This window comes from Zalophus californianus, chromosome 2, assembly GCF_009762305.2.
Source record: "Zalophus californianus isolate mZalCal1 chromosome 2, mZalCal1.pri.v2, whole genome shotgun sequence".
NCBI classification, from domain to species: domain Eukaryota; kingdom Metazoa; phylum Chordata; class Mammalia; order Carnivora; family Otariidae; genus Zalophus; species Zalophus californianus.
This window is the reverse complement of record NC_045596.1, coordinates 21,656,799-21,677,730: the sequence shown is the minus strand read 5'-3', so window position 1 is coordinate 21,677,730 and position 20,932 is coordinate 21,656,799. Positions and strand designations below refer to the sequence as shown.

General features: G+C 36.9%; 1 protein-coding gene across 2 annotated transcripts in view; it reads right to left on the bottom strand.

The window, feature by feature from the left end:
- STIM2 (stromal interaction molecule 2) overlaps nt 1-20,932 on the bottom strand; it is a 139,504-nt gene that overhangs the window by 75,841 nt on the left and 42,731 nt on the right. For both annotated transcript variants that reach the window (XM_027599130.2, XM_027599131.2), the window contains exon 2: nt 2,605-2,735. In XM_027599130.2, the coding sequence (XP_027454931.1) occupies nt 2,605-2,735 (131 nt within the window). The remainder of the gene's footprint in view (nt 1-2,604; nt 2,736-20,932) is intronic.

Genomic DNA, 20,932 nt, shown 5'->3' with positions numbered 1-20,932 from the left:
CCCATATTATCATTTCCAACAGGTAATCAATATTTTAAAGTTTAAGTGTTTTACATTATTTTTCTCATATTCAAAATTTGAAGCGCATTTTACACTTATAACACATCTCAATTTTAAGTGCCCAACAGCCAAGGGCAGCTAGTAGCTACCATACTGGACTGTGGTTCTGTAGGTGCTAACAAAATGTAGGGGCATACCTTATTTGCTTTTGAATATTAATCTTAGAAGAAATACCAAGAGAAGAACAACATCTCCTGTTTCTAAACATTAAAGCTCACCTGTCATACAGAGTTCTAAGGTCTTTTAACATAAGCTTTACATTTTAACATAAAGTTTTTAGTTCTAACCTTTATTATAAAGTGTTTGGGAATTCCACTGAAATTTAAAAGACTCAAGATGAATTCCACTGAATTATAAATTATTGAGCTATGCATGCTTACTTTGTTTGGCACAGTGATAAATGATAACACTTCACACATTTGAGCATTTAATATCTGATGATGAGGTTAAAAAGATTAAAATAACTTGTAATTCGAGGAAATATTATGCAATCAGACACATTTAAATAGGCTGTCAGATACCTGCATAAGCTTACTTAATCCCTGTCTATATATTATATGCAAGTTTAACAGATCTTTCCTTGGAGGGTATTTTTAATGACTGAAAAAGGTGAATTTTGGCTATTCTTTTCAGATTTAAATGTTTCTGTAATTGTGATATAATAAGAAATATATTTGGTCTTTGTCCTTGGTTCCTGGCACAGAGCTCTTAATTAAACTTCTTGGAATTTCCTGAGTGATATGAATGTATTTTGCCCCTTTTGATCACACCTGAATTCATGCTGAGAGAGGACTTAGAATGGGGCCTCTAGATCACCTTGGAATGGGACTGGTCAGCAGAAAGACCAGGCGATTAGAGGGATGGGATTTTCAGTCCTGACCACTGAGGAAACTGAACTCTATAAAAACAGAGAAATCTGTTCCATGCCTTTCTCTTAGCTTCTGGAGTCACCAGCAATCCTTGTCATTCCTTGACTTATGGCTCCACAACTCCAGTCTCTTCCTCCATTGTCATAGGGTCTTTTCCCCAGTGTCTATGTTACCATGTGGTGCTCTCCTCTCTTATACAGATACCAGTCATATTGGACTAAGGGCCCACACTACTCCAGTATATCCTTGTCATAACTAATTATATCTGAAATTACCCTACTTCCAAATAAGGTCACATTCTGAGGTACTGGAAGTTAAGACTTCAAAATGTGTTTTTTTGTGGGGGACACATTTCAACCCATAACTTGGGGCCTTTACAAAAAAAAGTCCACCAACACCTGATTTGGAAGAATTAAAACTAAGGAGAAGTAGGTCCAGAAGGGCCACCGAACAGTGAGGGATTTCAAAGAGGAGAGCTAGGATTTTGTTTTAGACAAACTAACTTCAAAGCAAAAGAGCGAGCCCTCAAAAGATGTCAGGCAGAAAGCAATATATGTAGGTTAGGAATCGACATTGGCTTAGAGATGGAGGAATCAAGTGTAGCCTATAAAAGGATGAGCATTCGCAAGGTAAATGTGTTACAGAGCAAGTCAAGAATTAATCTTTAGAGAATGTTACTATTAGGTAACAATGTGATTAGAGAATGTCACTGTTATATAACATTAGATGATAACGTAGAAAAAATGTTATTTAGTATCATATAAACTAAAAAGGAAGCATTTCAATCATGACAAACATAAGAAAGAGATTGAAGAGGCCTGAAAAACAACCAGGGGACTTGGCTAGAGTAAGACTCCAACCAAATAAACAACTTCTATGGAGAAACTAAGAGGGACACCAGAGGGATGCCAAGAGGAAGATGATAATGCTTAAGAAATAAAACATGATTTATTTGTACAGTGGGTACAGTAGATCATTACATAGGTGACCCCCAATAAACCACATCTCCTGGCATTCATGCCCTTATATAATCCTCTCCCAAACAGACTGTGAGCTTAGCCAAATAACTTGCTTTAAGCCAATCTGATATTAACAGGCACCGGCAAGGCAAGCAACAGGAATGATAAGCACTTTCACACAGAAACTTGTTTTCTTGGAACACTGTCCCCTGGAAGCCAGCTGCCATGCTGTAAGGAAGCCTGAGCTAGATTCTGAATGATGAGAGCCCGTGTGGAGAGCGACTGCAAAAGCTAAGAGGTCATCATTTCAGCCCCAGCAGAGCTCCCCGCTGAATGCAACCACGGTGACCTCAGCCCATACCGAAGGGAACAGAAAACGTACCCAGCTGAGCCCAGTCAACCCAGAGGATCAGGAGAAATGATAAACTGTTGTCCTAAGCCACTAAGCTTTGTGGTGGTTTGTAAAGCAGCAACAGATAAATACTGACATAGTCAGAACAGGATGTATGTTTGAGAAATGCAAGAACATGAGACTGAGGATTCTTATAAAACTGGGAAGGCTTGTATATGTGCATGAGGAAAAAAGAAAAAAGGTGTAACTACAAAGGGAAAATTAGAATGCAAAGAGAAAAAGTAAAGATACTGAAGATGAAGCTGAGTCACATGATGAATAATGGGAAAACTTAAGAGAATAATAGGGAAAGCTTTCCACCTACTTCATCGCTTTCATCTACTTCAATTCCACCATCTTTGTCATCATCCATTTGTTTATGTATTGTTTGAAGAGCTTCCAGACTGTATCTATCTTCTTCTGTGAAGCATGGTGGGCTCAGTGATAGGCAGGGATCTGAAAGAGAATAAAGGGCAATCATTAACTCACCATACCAAAACACAGGCTATATAGTTAAGAGAATATACTTTAAAAGAAAAACAACATATTAAATTTCAGACTAAGTCATACCAACAGGTTTTTAAAAGTCTAGTAGAGTCATCGAAAGTATAATATATGAACACAACTCACTAAAAATATATAATTCAATTTAATGGATATTAGGCAACTACCACCAGGAGTAACTCCAATACTGACTTCAGGTTGTCTATATTCTTCCACATCCTGAACCACTTTCTTCTTATCCAACCATTATATTTACTAATTATTCCCCCCAAAACATAGAAACCCTTCCTTAAAAAAAAAAAGAAAAAAAAAACTAAAAAAATCACAGAATACAAGGTGCTATTTCTGAAGAATCCAGTTTAATTAAAATGTGAATCCAAGAAAATATAGCACAGAATACAAGGGTATACAGAAGAGTCACATGATACTTAGAAACTTTTTTTCACTTTTCTATTTAAGAATCAGAGTCCACCCATATGAATACCTTTTAAAATAACATCACTTCCTAAATTTAACAAGGAAAAACTGGGGAAAAAAAAGACTGAATTTTTTAAAAATCTTATTCCTCATGTTTTCTTTAATATATATTTATTGGTTAAACCTCTTCCTATGGAAAATGGGAATCTAACAATCTAACAACTTAGAAACCATTTAAGGCTTTTCAAAGCTTAAAATCGATTAGTAAAAGTTACTCGTTGACTCGAACAGTAAACAGCCCATACACCAAAATGAAAACCTACTGCCAAAACTTCATTCACACCCAATCTGGCAAATTGGCAGACTGACAAAGTCCAAGGACTTACTTCTACTGTTTTGCCAGGTCACTAAAATACCCTTTTAAAATATCATCAGATCCATATATATTTCTAGAATTAGAAAGGGCCTAAAAGTTTAAAGTGGTTACTAGCGTAATAGAAGGGTTAGCCACAGTTTGGTCTTCTCAACTATAGTTAAAAATCTAGTTTATCCTTCCGGCCTTTTATAAATCAACTGTCTGATTTTGTACAAATAACTTGTCCTTGTGTCTTAATTACCACACCTGTAAAATAAAGTAGTCTAGATGTTTACTAAGATCTACTGCAGCTATAATGGCCTAAGAAATAATCTGATTCTGTGCTTAGGAAAAAAACTGCAAGAAGCCACTACTAGAAACCAATTAATAATGGGGGGGGGGGGTAAAAGAATAATGCAAATCTGTATTACACGCATGTTCCAGTTGTAACTCATTTGGAGGAGTTAACATTTTTAATAGTTTTAATTCAAAATCCAATTTTAATTTCTTTAGTCTTGGAAGAGAAGCAAACAGAAAAGGAAACTTTAAAAAAGGGGAACCGAAATCCTAAGGTATGTGACGTGTATGTGTGTGTGTGTGTGTGTGTGTGTGTGTGTGTGTTTTAAAACTCTGATCAAGGTTTGCTAAAATCTAAGAACTTGCAGGCACAATGGTCAATTATGATCCCTACTTCACAAAACAACCAGAACCCTGATATGCCTACAAGTTCAAACTCATTTGTACTTATTTTGAATGGATGTGAAGTGAAAGATAAGCAACCAGGTATCCTCCCATATGGAATAAACGGGATCTGAAAACAATGTGTTACTGCCTCCAGCAGACCTATTTTTTTTTACGTATTTTATTTTGCTAATAAATATATGAAGAGAAAGTGTTATTGCAACGAGTATACAAGGATTAGCTGCATCACTCACTGATTAAATAGGCTTTGTTGTCAACTCTGTCAAACTCTAAAAGAAGTGAGTGATGAGGACTCTAAAAACCTTATAAAGCTTTAAAAGAAAGTTAGGAGGAACATATGATCTGAAAAAAATTCATGTAAAAATAAAATTGGTATTTTTTTACTTAAATTAACTTATTTAATAAAACACTACCTTTCAAGGTCTGTTTTAGGGTGTAACTTCTCCAGGAAATGTTTCTGTATTATATCTGTACTATCTTCTAGGGATTAGTTCCTTCCCTGAACACTATTTCCATCCATTCAACAAATGTCTATTAAGTACCTACCATGTGTCAGGCACTGGAAATACCATAGTGAAAAAAGAAGGAAAAATTCCTCATGAGGGGCGCCTGGGTGGCTCAGTCGTTAAGCATCTGCCTTCGGCTCAGGTCATGATCCCAGGGTCCTGGGGTGGAGCCCCGCATCCGGCTCCCTGCTCCGCGGGAAGCCTGCCTCTCCCTCTCCCACTCCCCCTGCTTGTGTTCCCTCTCTCGCTGTGTCTCTTTCTGTCAAGTAAATAAATAAAATCTTAAAAAAAAAATTTCCTCATGAAACTTGCAGCATAGTGGGGACGGTGAGTGTAACAAGATAAAAAAGTAAATGGCAGAGCATGTTAGCAGTGGTAAGTATTAAGGAAAAGAATAAAGAACAGATATGAAATGCCAAGGAATTTGAAATTTGATTATATTTTATTCTCAAATCATTCAACCTAAGTCCTCATTTGATGTTGTACTTTATTAATCTCTAACTGCTTCATGGGTCATTTTGCCCACACAACTGAGCTTATGAACAAGGCAGAAACCATGTTCTATTTCTCACAATCATAATACCCAGGACTTAGCTAGGCAATTTTGTGTCTCTGATAAATTCTATTACTTCATATGCTAACTAAATCACAAACTTCTAGGCTTCTATACTGTGCAAACCAGTCACAGGCATGAGGAATTAAAGGCCTAATAAGTATCCTGTACTCAAAAGAAAGCTCACAGCCTAGTGAGAAGGGAAGCATGTGGACTACTACATTAGCTTAGGGACCACTGAAAACACTACTTGTAGGGTACAAGGAGAGCATGGAGGAAGGGCACCAATACAGACCGGGAAAGAAAAGTCAGATGTTTTCTAGAGGTAATCTTGAGAATTTTTAAATGACCTATAATTGATGACTATAGGGAAGGAGAGAAATGCATGCCTGGAAAAAGAAACATCGTATGTTCAGTGGCATGAAAAGAAAACGAACATTCAGAGAAATGCCACTAGTTAATATGTCTGGAATACAGAAAATATACGAGAAAAAAAGAGATCAGGTTAAGAGATTGGAAAGAAGAGGCCAGATCTCTAAGAGTCGTTTTCCAAATGAAGGAATTTAGATTTTTATCCGGAAAACCATGAGAAGCGCACAGGGGATTTTCAAGGAGACGCCAAACACAATCAGATTCATTACAGAAAGATCATTCTGGTGACAGTGGAAAATAGACGGAATGGAGGCAAGGCTGGGAGGCACAGCTGTCAGGAAGTGCTACTGTAATCCTAGCAGCCTGCAATACTCCATGCATCCAAGGAATGGAGGAGGGAAATGATGAACATTGCTCTAGGCTTTGGTGTTTTGCCAAGCTGGAGCAGCAGAAGGAAAGACAGGAGTTGAGGATATAGCAAGAGTGATCCATTTCCCCACATAAAATTTTATCTCCCTTTGGCGCAGTGACTTAAGGACTAGAAATCTAACTTAGAATAGTTGAGAATTCTGAACCCCATTACCTGTTCTAAAGTCTTTTTCATTTCTTTCTCAATTGTTTCCCTTCGAGGTTAATTCAGCACAAATGATCATTTTAACTCAAATTAGGTGACCTAAATTTCTTTTCAAATACACAAACTGTTACCAAAGATCTGTGCATATAATGAATCTGGTATAAGGGTTTCAAAGACAACTGCTAAAATGCCAAAATGGTTCTCCTTTGCCAACATCTCACTGACATCTACGTTAGCTATCCAAAATGCACCAGCGCGTATCATGTACTCCATAGCCAGAAACATGTTTCTTAGATATCGAAACAGAATTCATTTGTTCAATTAAACATGATATGGAGTGCCTGTAATGTGTCAGACCCTGTTCTTGGTGCTGGACATCCACATGACAATTTAGACAAATTTCCTCTGCTCGGTGCCCTCACTTTGTATTAAATGCAGTATGATGTGATAAATCTTTTTAGCATTATACCCTGAGCATTCCTTTCTTTTCTCTGAATCAAGAACAGCACTTTCTACTGAGGAAAAAGAAATCAGCTGAAACAGAATAAAACTTAAGTCAGCAACCAACACCACTGTTAAATTTCAACTTGTTCTCCTCTACTCAAAGCCAAACAAATGCTCAGTTTGATTCTGCAGAAATAAAGCTGAATGAATTAAAATGACTTCACCCAGGGAAGCCTGTGTGGCTCAGTCAGTTAAGTGTCCAACTCTTGATGTCGGCTCAGGTCATGATCTCAGGGTCATGAAATCAAGCCCCACAATGGGCTCTGTGCTCCACGTGGAGTCTGCTTGAGATTCTCTCTCCCTCTGCCCCTCCCCGCTCTCTAAAATAAATAAAATCTTTAAAAAAAATTTTTTAAATAATTTCACCTAATAAGAAACATCTATTACATTCTAGAAACCAATGCTATTTTCTGTACATAACTTAATCCCTACAACCCGGTGTCAGACACATATTTTCTCCATTTTTCAGATGAGGAATGGAGATTCATGTGTAACTTGCTCAAGATCACATCCCCAGAAATGGCAGAGTTAGGATTCAAATGAAGTCTTCAGGACTCCAATCCATGCTCCAATGTCAATATAATGAACATAAATGGGTCAGTGTCCCCAACATGAGAGGAGAATAAAGTACTGTTACCACAGATACTGCCAGGACCTGAGGAGCTGAGAACACCAAGAAGCATAAATGTATCCCACAGAAGGGGATCACTAGACAGTCCATGAATGATACTGAGAATCCAGAATATAAACCTACACTTCCTACATTACCTTTCTTTTCCATAACATCTTCACCTCAATTCACACTCCCCGTGAACAAACCTTGATAGTAAGTTTATTACCACAGTGACTGATATATTTGTTGAATGATTTAAATATACATAAATATTAGAAGCCAAATAAATGAACTTCTAAATACAAGTTATTTATCTAGCAAATATATAGATGCCAGACTCTAGGTTAGAAGCCAGGTATACAAAAAGTAAAACAAGTAAATAAAGTTAAATATGGCAAGTGCAATGACAGACATGTAATAAATATATAATGGTGGCAAAACCAAGGGAGTAGGCCTGTCTACATGAATAGCAAGAAAAAATTCATGAGCAAGTGTTCTCTAAGAAGAAAGGCATACGCAGGGACATAATCTCCTAATAGTTATTATACTAACAAAATAATGATGACAATAACTACTAATTATAGAGTGTCTATTATATCCAACTATATCTATATTATATATTATACATTTCGTTTTCCTAGAAAGTAGGCACAATTATTCTCATTTAATTAGATAACTAAAAGACTGGCAATATCACTGAGGGCCAGATTATGGAGGAATTATTCTAAAGTGAACAGAAAGGAGAAAAATCTTAATAAATATTAAATTACTCACTGAAAGCTCCTACTTATAGTTTCCTTGGCCTGCAAAGCTCTTTCTCCCAAATCCGTCCACGTAACTCCCTTCATTCAAACTCAAATGTTTCTCCTCAAAGGCCATCTTATTTCCCTATCTAAAATAGCTTCGCTTTGATTCCGTGTGCTGTATTGTTCTTCATAGCACTGTATCACAGTGCACTACATTATGTATTTACATATATGCTTACTGCCCAATTCCCCCACTGTAATGCAATCATGAGATTACAGGCTTTTGTTTTGATCAACGCGCTTTCCTGAGTGTATAGAACAGTGTCTGGCTCACAGCAAGTGCTCAAAAAACGTTTATTGAATCACTAACCTAACTGGTTTTTCAATATAAATGTTTGAAAGAGAAAAACTTTTCAAGAAATTACATGGCTGATGAGAAAACTAAGATGTAGAAAATGAGAACAAAACTTCTTACCTCTTTATGACACTAATATTAAATCGACCTAATTAGTAGAAATCTATTAACATTACTTCTCCAATTAAAACCATTCAATGGCCCCCTAGAACCTAAAGTCTATTTATTCATTGTCAAATATTACTGTTTAAATATTTATTGAACAAAATATAGAACATATTATGCAAAAATAATCGAGGGAAACTTTAAAATAGGTCTTCCTTGAGGCTTTTACACTAACGATAAAGATGAAACTTCATGGGGGAAAAGACTAAGCCAGTTTTATTACTATATATTATTACTTATATATATATTATATGTATATCACTACTATACATAACAACACCTAATAAATACTGATGCCTGAATTTTACATGCAACCATTACATTTTTGGTGGCATTAGGAAAGAGAAATTGGATTTTAGTAAGTGGGGTTAGAAAAAAGAAAAAAGCAAGAACTCAAACAGGAACTAAGATGAGCTCTGGGACTGACAAAGAGTAGTTTGGCTAACTGACTGGTTCTCCATGAGGGTGCCACTCAGTGCTCTGCCCGTCCCTCACACTCAACCTCTCTCCACACTGCTGCTATGAACATGCAGGGGAGGGGTGTGGAGCCCAAGAACGTTAAGCACCTAGAACGCTCGCACCAGTCCCACACAGCAGAGAACAGCCTTGTCCTCGGCTGTGCCAACAGTCCCCCAAAGAGAGGAAGAAAACACTCGCAACTGCTGGATGGAGGAGCAACGGGATATGAGTCTGGAAAGACAGCCTGGAGCTGTCAGCCACTGAAGGACAATGAATCTCTGAAAGAGCAACTGATGATTTTTAAGTAGGACTGTGACATAACGACAAATGTAACAGAAATTACAACTTATATTTTGTGTAGTGCTTTCAAGTTCAAAATATGCTTTCCCATATAGTCGGTTTTATTTTAATCTGGAGAACAAACTGTAGCTTTAGTTTACATGCTTGTTACCAATGAATGTCTGTTCCAACAGTCCAGGCAGGAAGTAACAGAATATAAGCCACAATCATGGCAGTGAAGATAGAAGATAGAAGATCGACTGAAGTGACAACTGAGTGCAGTCAAAGAAAAGAGACAAATATGACTGACATTTCAGACCTACAAGTCTAGGTTAAAAAAGAAAACAAAAAAACAACAGCCTGAGCCTGACCAAACACAGTAACAAAACGTGTTAAATGGGATTCCATTCAGCCTTCCATATTTAAGAGGAATAAATATTTATGCCATATTCTGTATTTTGTCCTCCCATTCAATTGATATATATAGGGAATATGGTTTGGAAACCTCAGAAAACAAAAGCTTCAGAAATAACTGAAGCGGAGAAAGTACATCCAGTCTTTAGAAATAGTTTCCCTCCCATAATACCTTAAGGTCAGCAAATTTCATGCAGAAAAGAACTAAGAAAGGGAGCCAGCCGACTCTTAATCACAAACCAATGACTCTAGCCCGTTAACAATGTGCAACATCATATACTGCCAAGAACTTGGCTTACCTTACGGGCAACTATTTACACATCTCATGATTAGGATTTTAATTACCACCACTGAGAGAAATTCTTTAAATAAATATTGTTTGTATTTAGTACTTCCATTAACAGTTCAAACATTTATCAAATTAAATACTCCAATCTAAATATTTTGAGAATAAATGTTCTCTAAAATCTTCAGAATTAATTCCTTGGTATCATTTTTCAATAAACTAAAGATATGATTCAGACTCAAAATTAAAGTAAATAATGTCTTCTCTCTTCTGATACCCTCTTTAGGGCGAGACTGTCTTATGCCCCTTACATTTCCAGTGTCTAGCTTACCACCAACACCTAGCATATAGCAGGATTAAGGGATTTTTCTCAAAAAATCAAATAAATAATAAAGGCCACTGTATACTTTTTTAGAGAGAAGTTCGTTTCAACCCATTATCTATTATTTGGTATATAGTAGATATTCAAAATATGCTAGCATTTATTAAGAGCATATTACATGCCAGAACAGCAAATGAGAAAGAAAAAGTTGTAACTGGTATACAAAATGCTATATACCAGGATGCTATAAAAATGCAGGTGGAAGACTCTAGAATCTCTAATATTTACTTGTACAATTAGAGTTCACCAGTTAAAAGAATCAAATCTTACCAATAGAGGGTTGAGAAACCACTGTAGATGTACCTAATTATGCCATAACTGTTAAACAGAAAATAAACGGTCTTCACTTTAAACGCTTCCTAACTGATGACTGCCTCTTGGAGCTCTGAATCTCTTTAATCACTGACTTTGTATAAAAAAGTACCTATTAATTAGTCTCTACTCTTATAAGAAGAAAGTTTCCCCTGATTGTTAGCTAAAAATTTCCCTTAAAAAAAGTGCCTAGTTCAACTATACCTTCCAAATGTTTTAAATAGACCATCCGATACAGACTCACTCACTGAGGTCCCTTCACACTTTCCAGGAACATTTTTCAGTTTACCATCTTCTGATTACTTCACTTCCATTTATTACCTCCCCCAACAACAAGCATCTTGTCCTTGCCACCTCAAACAGTTCCTGCTCATCTCAAAGAGCCTCTCTAAAGGTAGAAGACAAAAGAGAATGCCTCTGCCCTGAAACTATCTTAATATGAAATTCACTTACCAACACATCCCTCATCCAAAAAATATCTACATTTATATTCATGGTTAACCAATATGTTCCTTCAATGTATTTAAATACATGAGGGGTATTTACGCAGCTGTATTTCTCTCTGCGTTCATTGACAGCTGCCTATTTCCATTGTGCTTTATAAGTTCTTAGAAAGCAGTAATATATCGGTTTATAACATTAGCTACATCTACCATATGTGGGAAAATAATGTTGAGTAGGCACAAAAAAAGAAAAAAGTAAACAAGTGCACTGATTTATTCCCAGGATACCACAAATACTAACATTTCAATTAGCAGCATTATGTGCACAGAATAGTGCAGTAATTGTGTTGTTTTGGAGGGAATATGGTAATTCAACGTGACAACCAGAACACTGTGAATGTAACACTGAATTGTGTACTTAAAATGGTTACCCTTTACATTATATGTATATTTTACACAATAAAGAAAAAAAGCTGCAGCCAAACACAAGCTATAGAGAGCAAAGATCATTAATACTATCTTACCCTATCAACATTTTGAAAGAGAACATTGTTGTTACTGCCTGGCATTGATCCAAGAGAAAGACACCATTTCACTTCTCTCACAGAGCAAGAACTTAACAACAACCACAGAAAATAAAATTAGTATCCCAATTTTACAGAAAGAAAGGTTGAGGAGTTTGTACAAGGAAAAGAATTTTTTTTTTTTTAAGATTAATTTGAGAGAGATAGAAAAGCAGGGAGTCGTGAGGAACTCAAGAAGACTGGGCACTGAGCACAGAGACCAGCACAGGGCTCTATCTCAGGAACCTGAGATCAGACCTGAGCGGAAACCAAGAGTCAGAAGCTTTCAACCAACTTCATCACTGAGGCCCCAGGAAATTCATTTGCATCCTGCCACTTACTGTACAACCTCAGGAAAGTCATTTAACTTCTTTGCCTTAACTTCCTGATCTGTAGAATAGGAATAATAGAGAGCAACTTTTGCCAAACTGATGTTAGAATTAAATGAGACATCTACAGATAAAACACCTAACAGTGTGTGGCACATATTTGGAACTCAGCAGACAACATTCAGTAGATACCTACTACTATTATCCAGAAAGGTGAGGGCATTAGCTAATCAACGGCACAACACCAAGTCTCCTGCAATCGCAGTCTAGTCTTTCTATGCTATTACTATCACCTTAACAGATATCAAAAACATCATTTTTTCTAAATTAGACTTAACTCTAAATATCTTTTGGTTGATTCTAAAATCAAATAGACCCTAAAAGACAAGGAGAGAAGATAAAGAGGGAATAGAGCATTTATTGGGTAACGTATGTCAGGTGCTTTACTTGGTTATCTAATTCAACTTCTCTCAACAACCCTGCCATGTTGGGATCATGCTTCTTTCCATGATGAATAAACCAAATTCTCATATGCAAAGCAATATGCCCAAAGTCAAAGAGCTGGTTAACTATTTTGTTGAAATTAAAAAGAACTTTATTTTTTCCCCATCTCCCATAATACGTCAAAAGAAAAAGACTTCCTATTTCTAAAAATACCCCAAAAGGATATTCTGAAAGCAAATTCCAAAACAAGAATTCTAAAAGCAGGTTCATTAAAAGCAGTACTTACTATAAGTTATATTTCACTCAGTGGAAGAGCTAAGCACCAGGCATATGTGCACTTGTGAGGGTAGTCACAGGGGAGAAATGAGGCCACAACCAGACACTTGATAATTAGGGTATTTGTAAATCAAATATTTCTAAATTGAGAAATGCCTATACAATGTAGAAAGAAACCACCAGCCAACCCCTTCTCTTATGGAAATCACCTCCAAAAACAGATAGCCACTGGTTTGGTTTTGTTTTGGTAAGGGGAAGTCTCATAAAACCCTACACACATTAAAGGTTTACAACTTCAGCTTCCAACACACAGGGCTCCTAAGTAAAAACATTAGTTACACTAGTTACAAAGCTTACTGAAATCTTTATTGGTAATTAAAACATCAAAGCAGAAAATATTATGAAGGCATCTCTGAATTTTGAAGAAAATATCTTCCCAGAGCTTTTTTAAAGCCTCTTTTTTCCCCCCTGAGGTTCTGTGAATTTTTATTTGCTAATAAATACTGACCACCTACCATATACCAGATTCTGTTGTCATTTCTCTTAACATATTAATTCTAATTTTTACATTAAAAATGAAACATATTTATTACTATCTATATTTTTAAAGTAAGCAAACAGATTGAGACAGTTAAGTCACCAAAAGACAGTCTGCATTTTAAACTTATATTCACGTGGTCAGATCCACTGTTTTCCTGCACTGCATATCTACTTAGAGTTATGGGTAATATTCATGAGAACTGTCAGTTCTACATGGATGAACCATGGAGATCAAGCACATCGGTGCAAAGAAATCCTGAAATAACTGAGTACCTAATAACATTTTAAGTATGAACTCAAAAAGAAAGTAAACCTGGTATCGAAAAACTTGTAAGACCAAAGATAACAGCTCTCCTGGTTCACCACTGAAGCCCTGGAGAGAGAGAGATCTACATCTATATCATCTAATCTACATCTATATCTAACTTAATTAAAAAGGCCAACAACAGGGCTCCTGGGTGGCTCAGTGGGTTAAGTGTCTGCCTTTGGCTCAGGTCATTATCCCCAGCTCCTAGGATCGAGCCCCATCTCGGGCTCCCTGCTCAGTGGAGAGCCTGCTTCTCCCTCTCCCTATCCCCCCCCCAACTCATGTGCTATCTCAAATAAATAAAATCTTTTAAAAGATAAAAATAAATAAAAGGGCAACATCAAGCGATGTCAATTTTATCAGAAAAATTGTTCTTTTGTCAATATTTGTTTCTTTTGTTCCTTCATGTCAGATGCCCATACCCCATACCTTTCATTTCACTCACTGCTTTTGTATACCCTAAGAATTCCATTGATCATTTTCTAATGCTAAGATATTCACAGACAAAACAGCCTCTTTAAGACATCCAAAAGCTCCCCTCTCCCCCCAAAAAGGACATCCAAAGCAGCAGAGAGAAACTGGAGATGTCAGCATCTGTTAAGGAGCTTGTAAAGGGCCCTCATGCAAAAAGCAGAATCAGGCGAAGCATCTGTTTATTAGTTTATGAGCAAATTGGCAGCTAATTCTAAAGGTCATTAATTAATTTCAGCCTCCAATATAGTCTTTTCTATCTATCTTTAACATGATTTTTCACACCATATAATTCTAACATCTATTTCTGCTTTGAAATACATAAGTAGGGGCGCCTGGGTGGCTCAGTTAGTTAAGTAACTGCCTTCGGCTCAAGTCATGATCATGGAGTCCCGCGTGGGGCTCCCTGCTCAGCAGGGAGTCTGCTTCTCCCTCTGGCCCTCCCCCCCCCATGCTCTCTCTCTCTCTCAAATAAATAAATAAAATCTTTAAAAAAAAAAAAAGAAATACATAAGTAGAAGGCAGTGAGTTCAGAATTACAGAGGTTACTGGAGATTCCTCACATGTAGACAACACTGTTTCTAACCAGTATGGCAAACATAAACACTTCCCAGAGGAACCTCTGTTCCCTACAAGTTTTACTTCAGCCCTTCAGTAGTAATGATGTGCTGTCATCAACAAATCAACTTTCAGGGGTTCTCTCTAAACACCAGAATTTATTGAAGATAACACTGAAAGTAAATTATTTAATCAATATATCAAAATATATGCACACAAATTAATACTGACCTTCCTATTCAGAGATTTCTCCCTTGTATACACTTATATACACTTTCTCCAACAACGCTGCCACTATCCAAAACTCAGGGCACTCATGACTCAACTAAAAGAATTAGCCCCAAAGAATGTGCAGTGTTTTCTGCATATTCTTTAAAATGGTATAATTTCTTCCACTTAGTGTAGATTTAAAACTTTAGAAACTGCTCAGGCAATCAACCGGAAGAATGTCATTTCTGCTCCAAACAATGTGTCAGGTGCCAGTAAAGAAAAAGATTTTCTCATATGGTCAAATTTCAATTCATTAACCCTCAAACTTACTTTTACTTTATATTTTTTGGAATATGCCATTAATACCTTAAATTATTTTAAATAATTGTAACCTAAAAAATAAATGCATGATAATGTAAGTTCCTGGAGGAAGAGCATTAAAAGATAAAAAAAGCTGGCCTAAATATAGTCAACTGAGCCAGATATTTAGCAATTCTATACAAAGATAATATAAATTTTCATTTAAGATATGGTAATTCCTTTTATTTCATAAAATTTCCAAATTTTCATTTCTTAATTTGAACTAAAGCCATTATAAATAATTGACTTATTTATGTGTCTTGTTCATATTCCCATCACCTAGAATACCACCTGAGAACCACAGCAAACACTCAATTATTTACTGGATGAGTGAATCAACATAGAAACTGAATGAGTGATCATGGATTAAGCTGATTTATATTTATTTATATTTGCCTAGCTTAATTATACTAGAAAATTTTCATTTTTATATAGAACAATCAAATCAACAAAAAATAACCAAACCACTGAATGTGACAAAGTACCAAGCACTTCAGTGATTAACATAACAATAAAAATTAAAAAAAAAAAAAAGTACCAAGCACTTCAGCTGACAATAACACCATTCTTATAACCGCTCAAGACAAAAAACTCTAAGGTCATTCTTTTTTTAAAAAAAGATTTATTTGAGATTGAGAGAGAGAGAGCTTGTGCATCAGAGCACACGAGTGGGGGGAGGGGCAGAGGGAAAGAATCTCAAGCTGACTCCCTGCTGAGCGCCCAGCCTGATGCAGGGCTCAATCTCATGACCCAGAGATCATGACCTGAGCCGAAATCAAGGGTCAACGCTTAACCAACTGAGCCACCCAGGCACCCCTAAAGTCATTCTGGACTACAACCCTCACAAACATAATATCCAACCACAGAAAATCTGTTGCTTCTAACCTTCGAAACATTATCCAAACTCTGCCCCATTCAAAGACACCATCACCTCTTGTGGAGACTAACTGTTCCTCACCCTTTAAAGTCTTCTCTCCCCTCCTTTCATAGCGAAATCCATGGTCACTTATTATAATTACTCCCCTGCCAACAAACTCAAGTCCCTGGCCCATTTCTCACTATATTACACTTGGTTAGCAAAGTCATAACCATGGTAAAAATCTAGTTCTCCACCTACTCTGTCCCTACACCCATGCATCTAAACATGGCTGAGCATGGTGCCTTAAGTCCATAACAGGCCTCAACTGCACCCTTAACTTGACCAGGCAATCATACACTAACTCCCAGGTCAATTCACACTCCTACTCTATTTCACACCTTCTTGATCCTCACCCTCAATGCCTTCCCTTCATCCTCATTCACAGCAAAGACTGCTTTCTCTACTTCACCAGAAGAAAAAGAAAAAAATTTACACAAATCATTCAGAAGGGAACTTCTGAAAACTCACATCATGCACTGAACAACCTCCCAATATCTACACCTCTAACTGGGTCTCTTGCCTGTAGCCACAGATGAAATATCCAAGTTTCTACATAATGCCAATCCCTACATTCATGAACTAAATCTCATCCCATTTGGCCCCTCAAGAGCACTGCTCCAGAAATTCACACTTAACATTTTGCTCTCAATGAATCACTACTATCAGAATATATTGTTGTTTCCTCTCCCCATTCTTTAAAAAAAAAAAAAAGGCGGGGGGAGGCAAAACATTCTCAACTCCACTGCATTACTACTCCATTTCTTTGCTACCCTTTACAGAAAATCTCCTTGAAAACATTGTTAACTTACCATCTCCAATTTCTCTCCTTCCTTTCTGTCTTAAAATACACTCCCATCAGGCTTGAGCACTCACCACTCCACCAAAACTACCCTGGTCAAAATCACCAGTAATCTCTACCTTACTAAATCCAATGGTCAATTCACACCGCTCCTGTTTCTTGGCCTATCAGTAATCATCTGCCACAGCTGATCATTCTCTTCTTTATTCAGTTTCCAGGACAACATAATATTCTTGTTCTCCTCCTCACTCACTGCTGCTTCTCAGTTTTCTCTTCCGAAGGGTATGAAGAAACTGTGGGGGATTATGGTTACTTTGACTGTGGTGATGGTTGTACAGGTGTATACATAGGTTAACACCAAACTGTACACTTTAAATAGGAAACATTTATTATATGCCGATTATACCTCAAAAAAATGTTTAAGGGACGCCTGGGTGGCCCAGTCAGTTAAGCGTCTGCCTTTGGCTCGGGTCATGATCCCAGTGCCCTGGGATCGAGTCCCACATCAGGCTCCTTGCTCAGCAGGGAGCCTGCTTCTCCCTCTGCCTGCAGCTCCCCCTGCTTGTACCCTTGCTCACTCACTCTCTCGCCCACGCTCTAACAAATAAATAAAATCTTTAAAAAAAAAAAAAAAGTTTAAAAAAAACCTGTCAGTTTTCATATACCATTCTAGTCTCTATGACTGCTCAGAGATCATGAAAATAAGATAATTACTTGTTTTTAACCCTTAGAATGAAAATATTCTGGCCACTGAGAACAGTTAGTTCCTTTCTCATCCTATTCTCTCTTAATAACTTTTATCTACCATTTCCAATCAATTATTTTCCTAACAAAAGAGAGAATACAATGGGTGGTGAAGAATCTGACTTTCTATTGTCATCTATTATCATTATAGGATCAGAAAAAATTGCTGCCTTGTTTTTTTCTCTAAACATAATATTCAAAAATGCCTTTTATTATTCTTAGCACTCTCTACAAGCCTCAGTGAAATTTGGCCTTCAAAATTATGAACACAGTTGACAGAAATCTGTGCCACTTTCTTATTTACTATCACTTATGTCTTGTCTCCTATCTTTTCATAATTTTATATCCCTGTCTTAACATCTATCTATATCAGGTATTTTAATAAATACTAATTAGAAGTAATTAAGTAAATAAGTAAAATGGTACTTGCATATTAAGAAATAAACTCATTAAAGTATTTTACAAAAATTGGGGCACCTGGGTGGCTCAGATGGTTAAGCGTCTGCCTTCGGCTCAGGTCATGATCCCAGGGTCCTAGGATCGAGTCCCGCATCAGGCTCCCTGCTAGGTGGGAGCCTGCCTCTGCCTCCCTCTCTCTCTCTCTCTCTGACTCTCATGAATAAATAAATAAAACATTTAAAAAAAAAAGTATTTTACAAAAATCAAACACCTATGTGTTGGGGGGAGGGGTGTATGTGTGTAAAATACTGAGCTAGCAAGAGTTCATGAAAATTAAATGTTCAAGGAGCCACTATATTTATGTCACAACTCATTTAGCAAAACTCATTAGCTAGAGATTTGGGAGACATGGCTGGGACTGAGTCAGATTTGTCTTTTTTACAGATTATGCAGTATTGCACAGTATATATGCAGTAGCTGCAGAATGTGGTTTTAAGGACAGCAGACTGGAGGCAGGGAATCAAGTAATTTTATCTCAAGCAATGAGGTCTAAACTGTAAGGCTGTACTAATGAGGTGAGAGAGAATGAGGCAGACTGCATAAATATTACAAAGTAGATTTTACTAATTCCTGGAACTCTCCACTCTTTCCACTGTAGTATGCATTAAATAGAGGTGTCATCAACAGGAAAAGATCTTATTTGATATCAAGCATAAAAGTAACTACAATTTTTCCTTTGTATTTTATAATTTTAGAGAAAGATACATCCAGATACATACATTTCTAAATGATTAGATACTGAAAACTAAACTCATATTATTATAAGCTCTTTTATTATTATTAATTTTTCTGGCCCCATTAACAACAGGAAGACTCTTCTTACAGATAATCCAAGAAAACTCCACCTACCACATGACAGATTGGAACACTGCAACAGCTCCCTTCCACCTCAGGATATGAGGAAAAAACATGAGGCAGGGTGGCATCAAATAGGTAGAAACTGGCCAATGAGGACATGTTGTCAAAAAGACAGACAATCACTGCATTCTTTCTGCATAGAGAAGTCAATCCGACATTTCTAAGAAATGATTTAGAATGCAATGAAAGAAGTCATTCATAAAATGGTGCTGATCATTTTAAGTAATACTAGCTTTGCTTCCTGAAATGACGTCACAGTGTAGATCCTATACTGAAAAGTCTTACATTATTACCCTAATCCAGGCATAAACTTAGATTCCATCTAAGGAAACAATTCTGTCACTAAAAGATATGATTTCTATCCTAAATGTGGCTATACTCTTAACAAGAGCCAAGTTCTTTTGCAGACCAGCATCGGGTCGATCTTCTAAATACAGACTTTTCACTCTCACTATTTTGACAAGGAAGAGAAATGAATGAGAACAACATCTGTATATTGTCTGACTATTAAAGGCTCAAATCCAGGTCACCCCGTCCATCTCTCCACCACTGCCATCAGAGATAACCTCATCACTCCCCCACAGCCTTCCTCTAATGGTGGCCCTACCTCGAAGACCACCACACTACAGATGTGCCCTATTTTACAGCCCCCGTATTTTTAGAATATGCACTGGTCACATCACCCCTCCTGCTGAAATCCTTCAGGACCTCCCAATCCCCCAAAGAACAAAGCCCAATCTCTAGAGCATGAAACACAAGACACAATCTGATCTCTGAACAATCACTTCACCAGGGATTCACCCTCTCTGTAAAGCCTTCCTGACCTTCCTAACAGATATTTCCAATTCTCCAGTCTTTTTTTTTATGTTATGTTAGTCACCATACAGTACCTCATTAGTTTTTGATGTAGTGTTCCATGATTCATTGTTAGGGTATAACACCCAGTGCTCCGCTCTTACAGCAGTTTATGCATAACTATTACAACAGCAAGGAACTCTACTTATCAACCGGCATTCTCCCTAAACAATCACACCACCACGAATTCTAGTCAGACCTGAGCTCAAATCGCAATTCCACTATTTATTAACTATAAGAGCTTTAGCAAACCTCTTAACACATTTGGTTCTCTGCTACCTCAGTTGCAAAATTAGCATAAAATATTCACCCTCATTCACTAGCAATGAAAAAATATAAAGAAAACACACTTCTAGAAAGCCTGTAGAATCACAGTACAGCTAACAATGTCCATTAAACCTAAAAAAGAAATTAACATTATATAAAGGAACTAAACCTCCTCAATGTCAGGCGTAAGTTCTACCTCTGTGATAAGGATATAGGATTTTCACGTTAAATGCAAGGTAAGATTTTACTAAAATTATACTGAAGCAATGGTTTTTAAAGTAAAATTCCAACTGAATTTCAAGTACAAAGTTATGTGGCAACTACACAGGGCCTTACTTCTTACTGTATTAGATGAATTTTAATCCCTGAAAAGTATAACAAGGCTCTCTTTGTCTAAATTCTGGGGGGAGTGGGGGGGAATCAATAACTACTTTGACAGCACTTTTAATTAGGGGTAACTCAAACTAAAATCTTAAAATTCCTTTTTCTCCCTAATGTCACATGTACTTTTCTCCCCAACCTCTTAAGAATGATACACTCAACTGTGTACCTAAAGAAGTTCAAGTTTCTCTACCTAGTATTCAATTTGCAGGAAGACAAAATAGAAAAAGCTCAGTGATTTGGGAAACAGGAAGTCTGAACTCTGCACTCAGCTCTGCCCATACATTTGTCACTTCTACTTCCTATAAAGTGGAGGGACTTAAACAGATCTCAAAGGTTCCTCCAACTCTCAAACTTTCTTTGAACACTTCA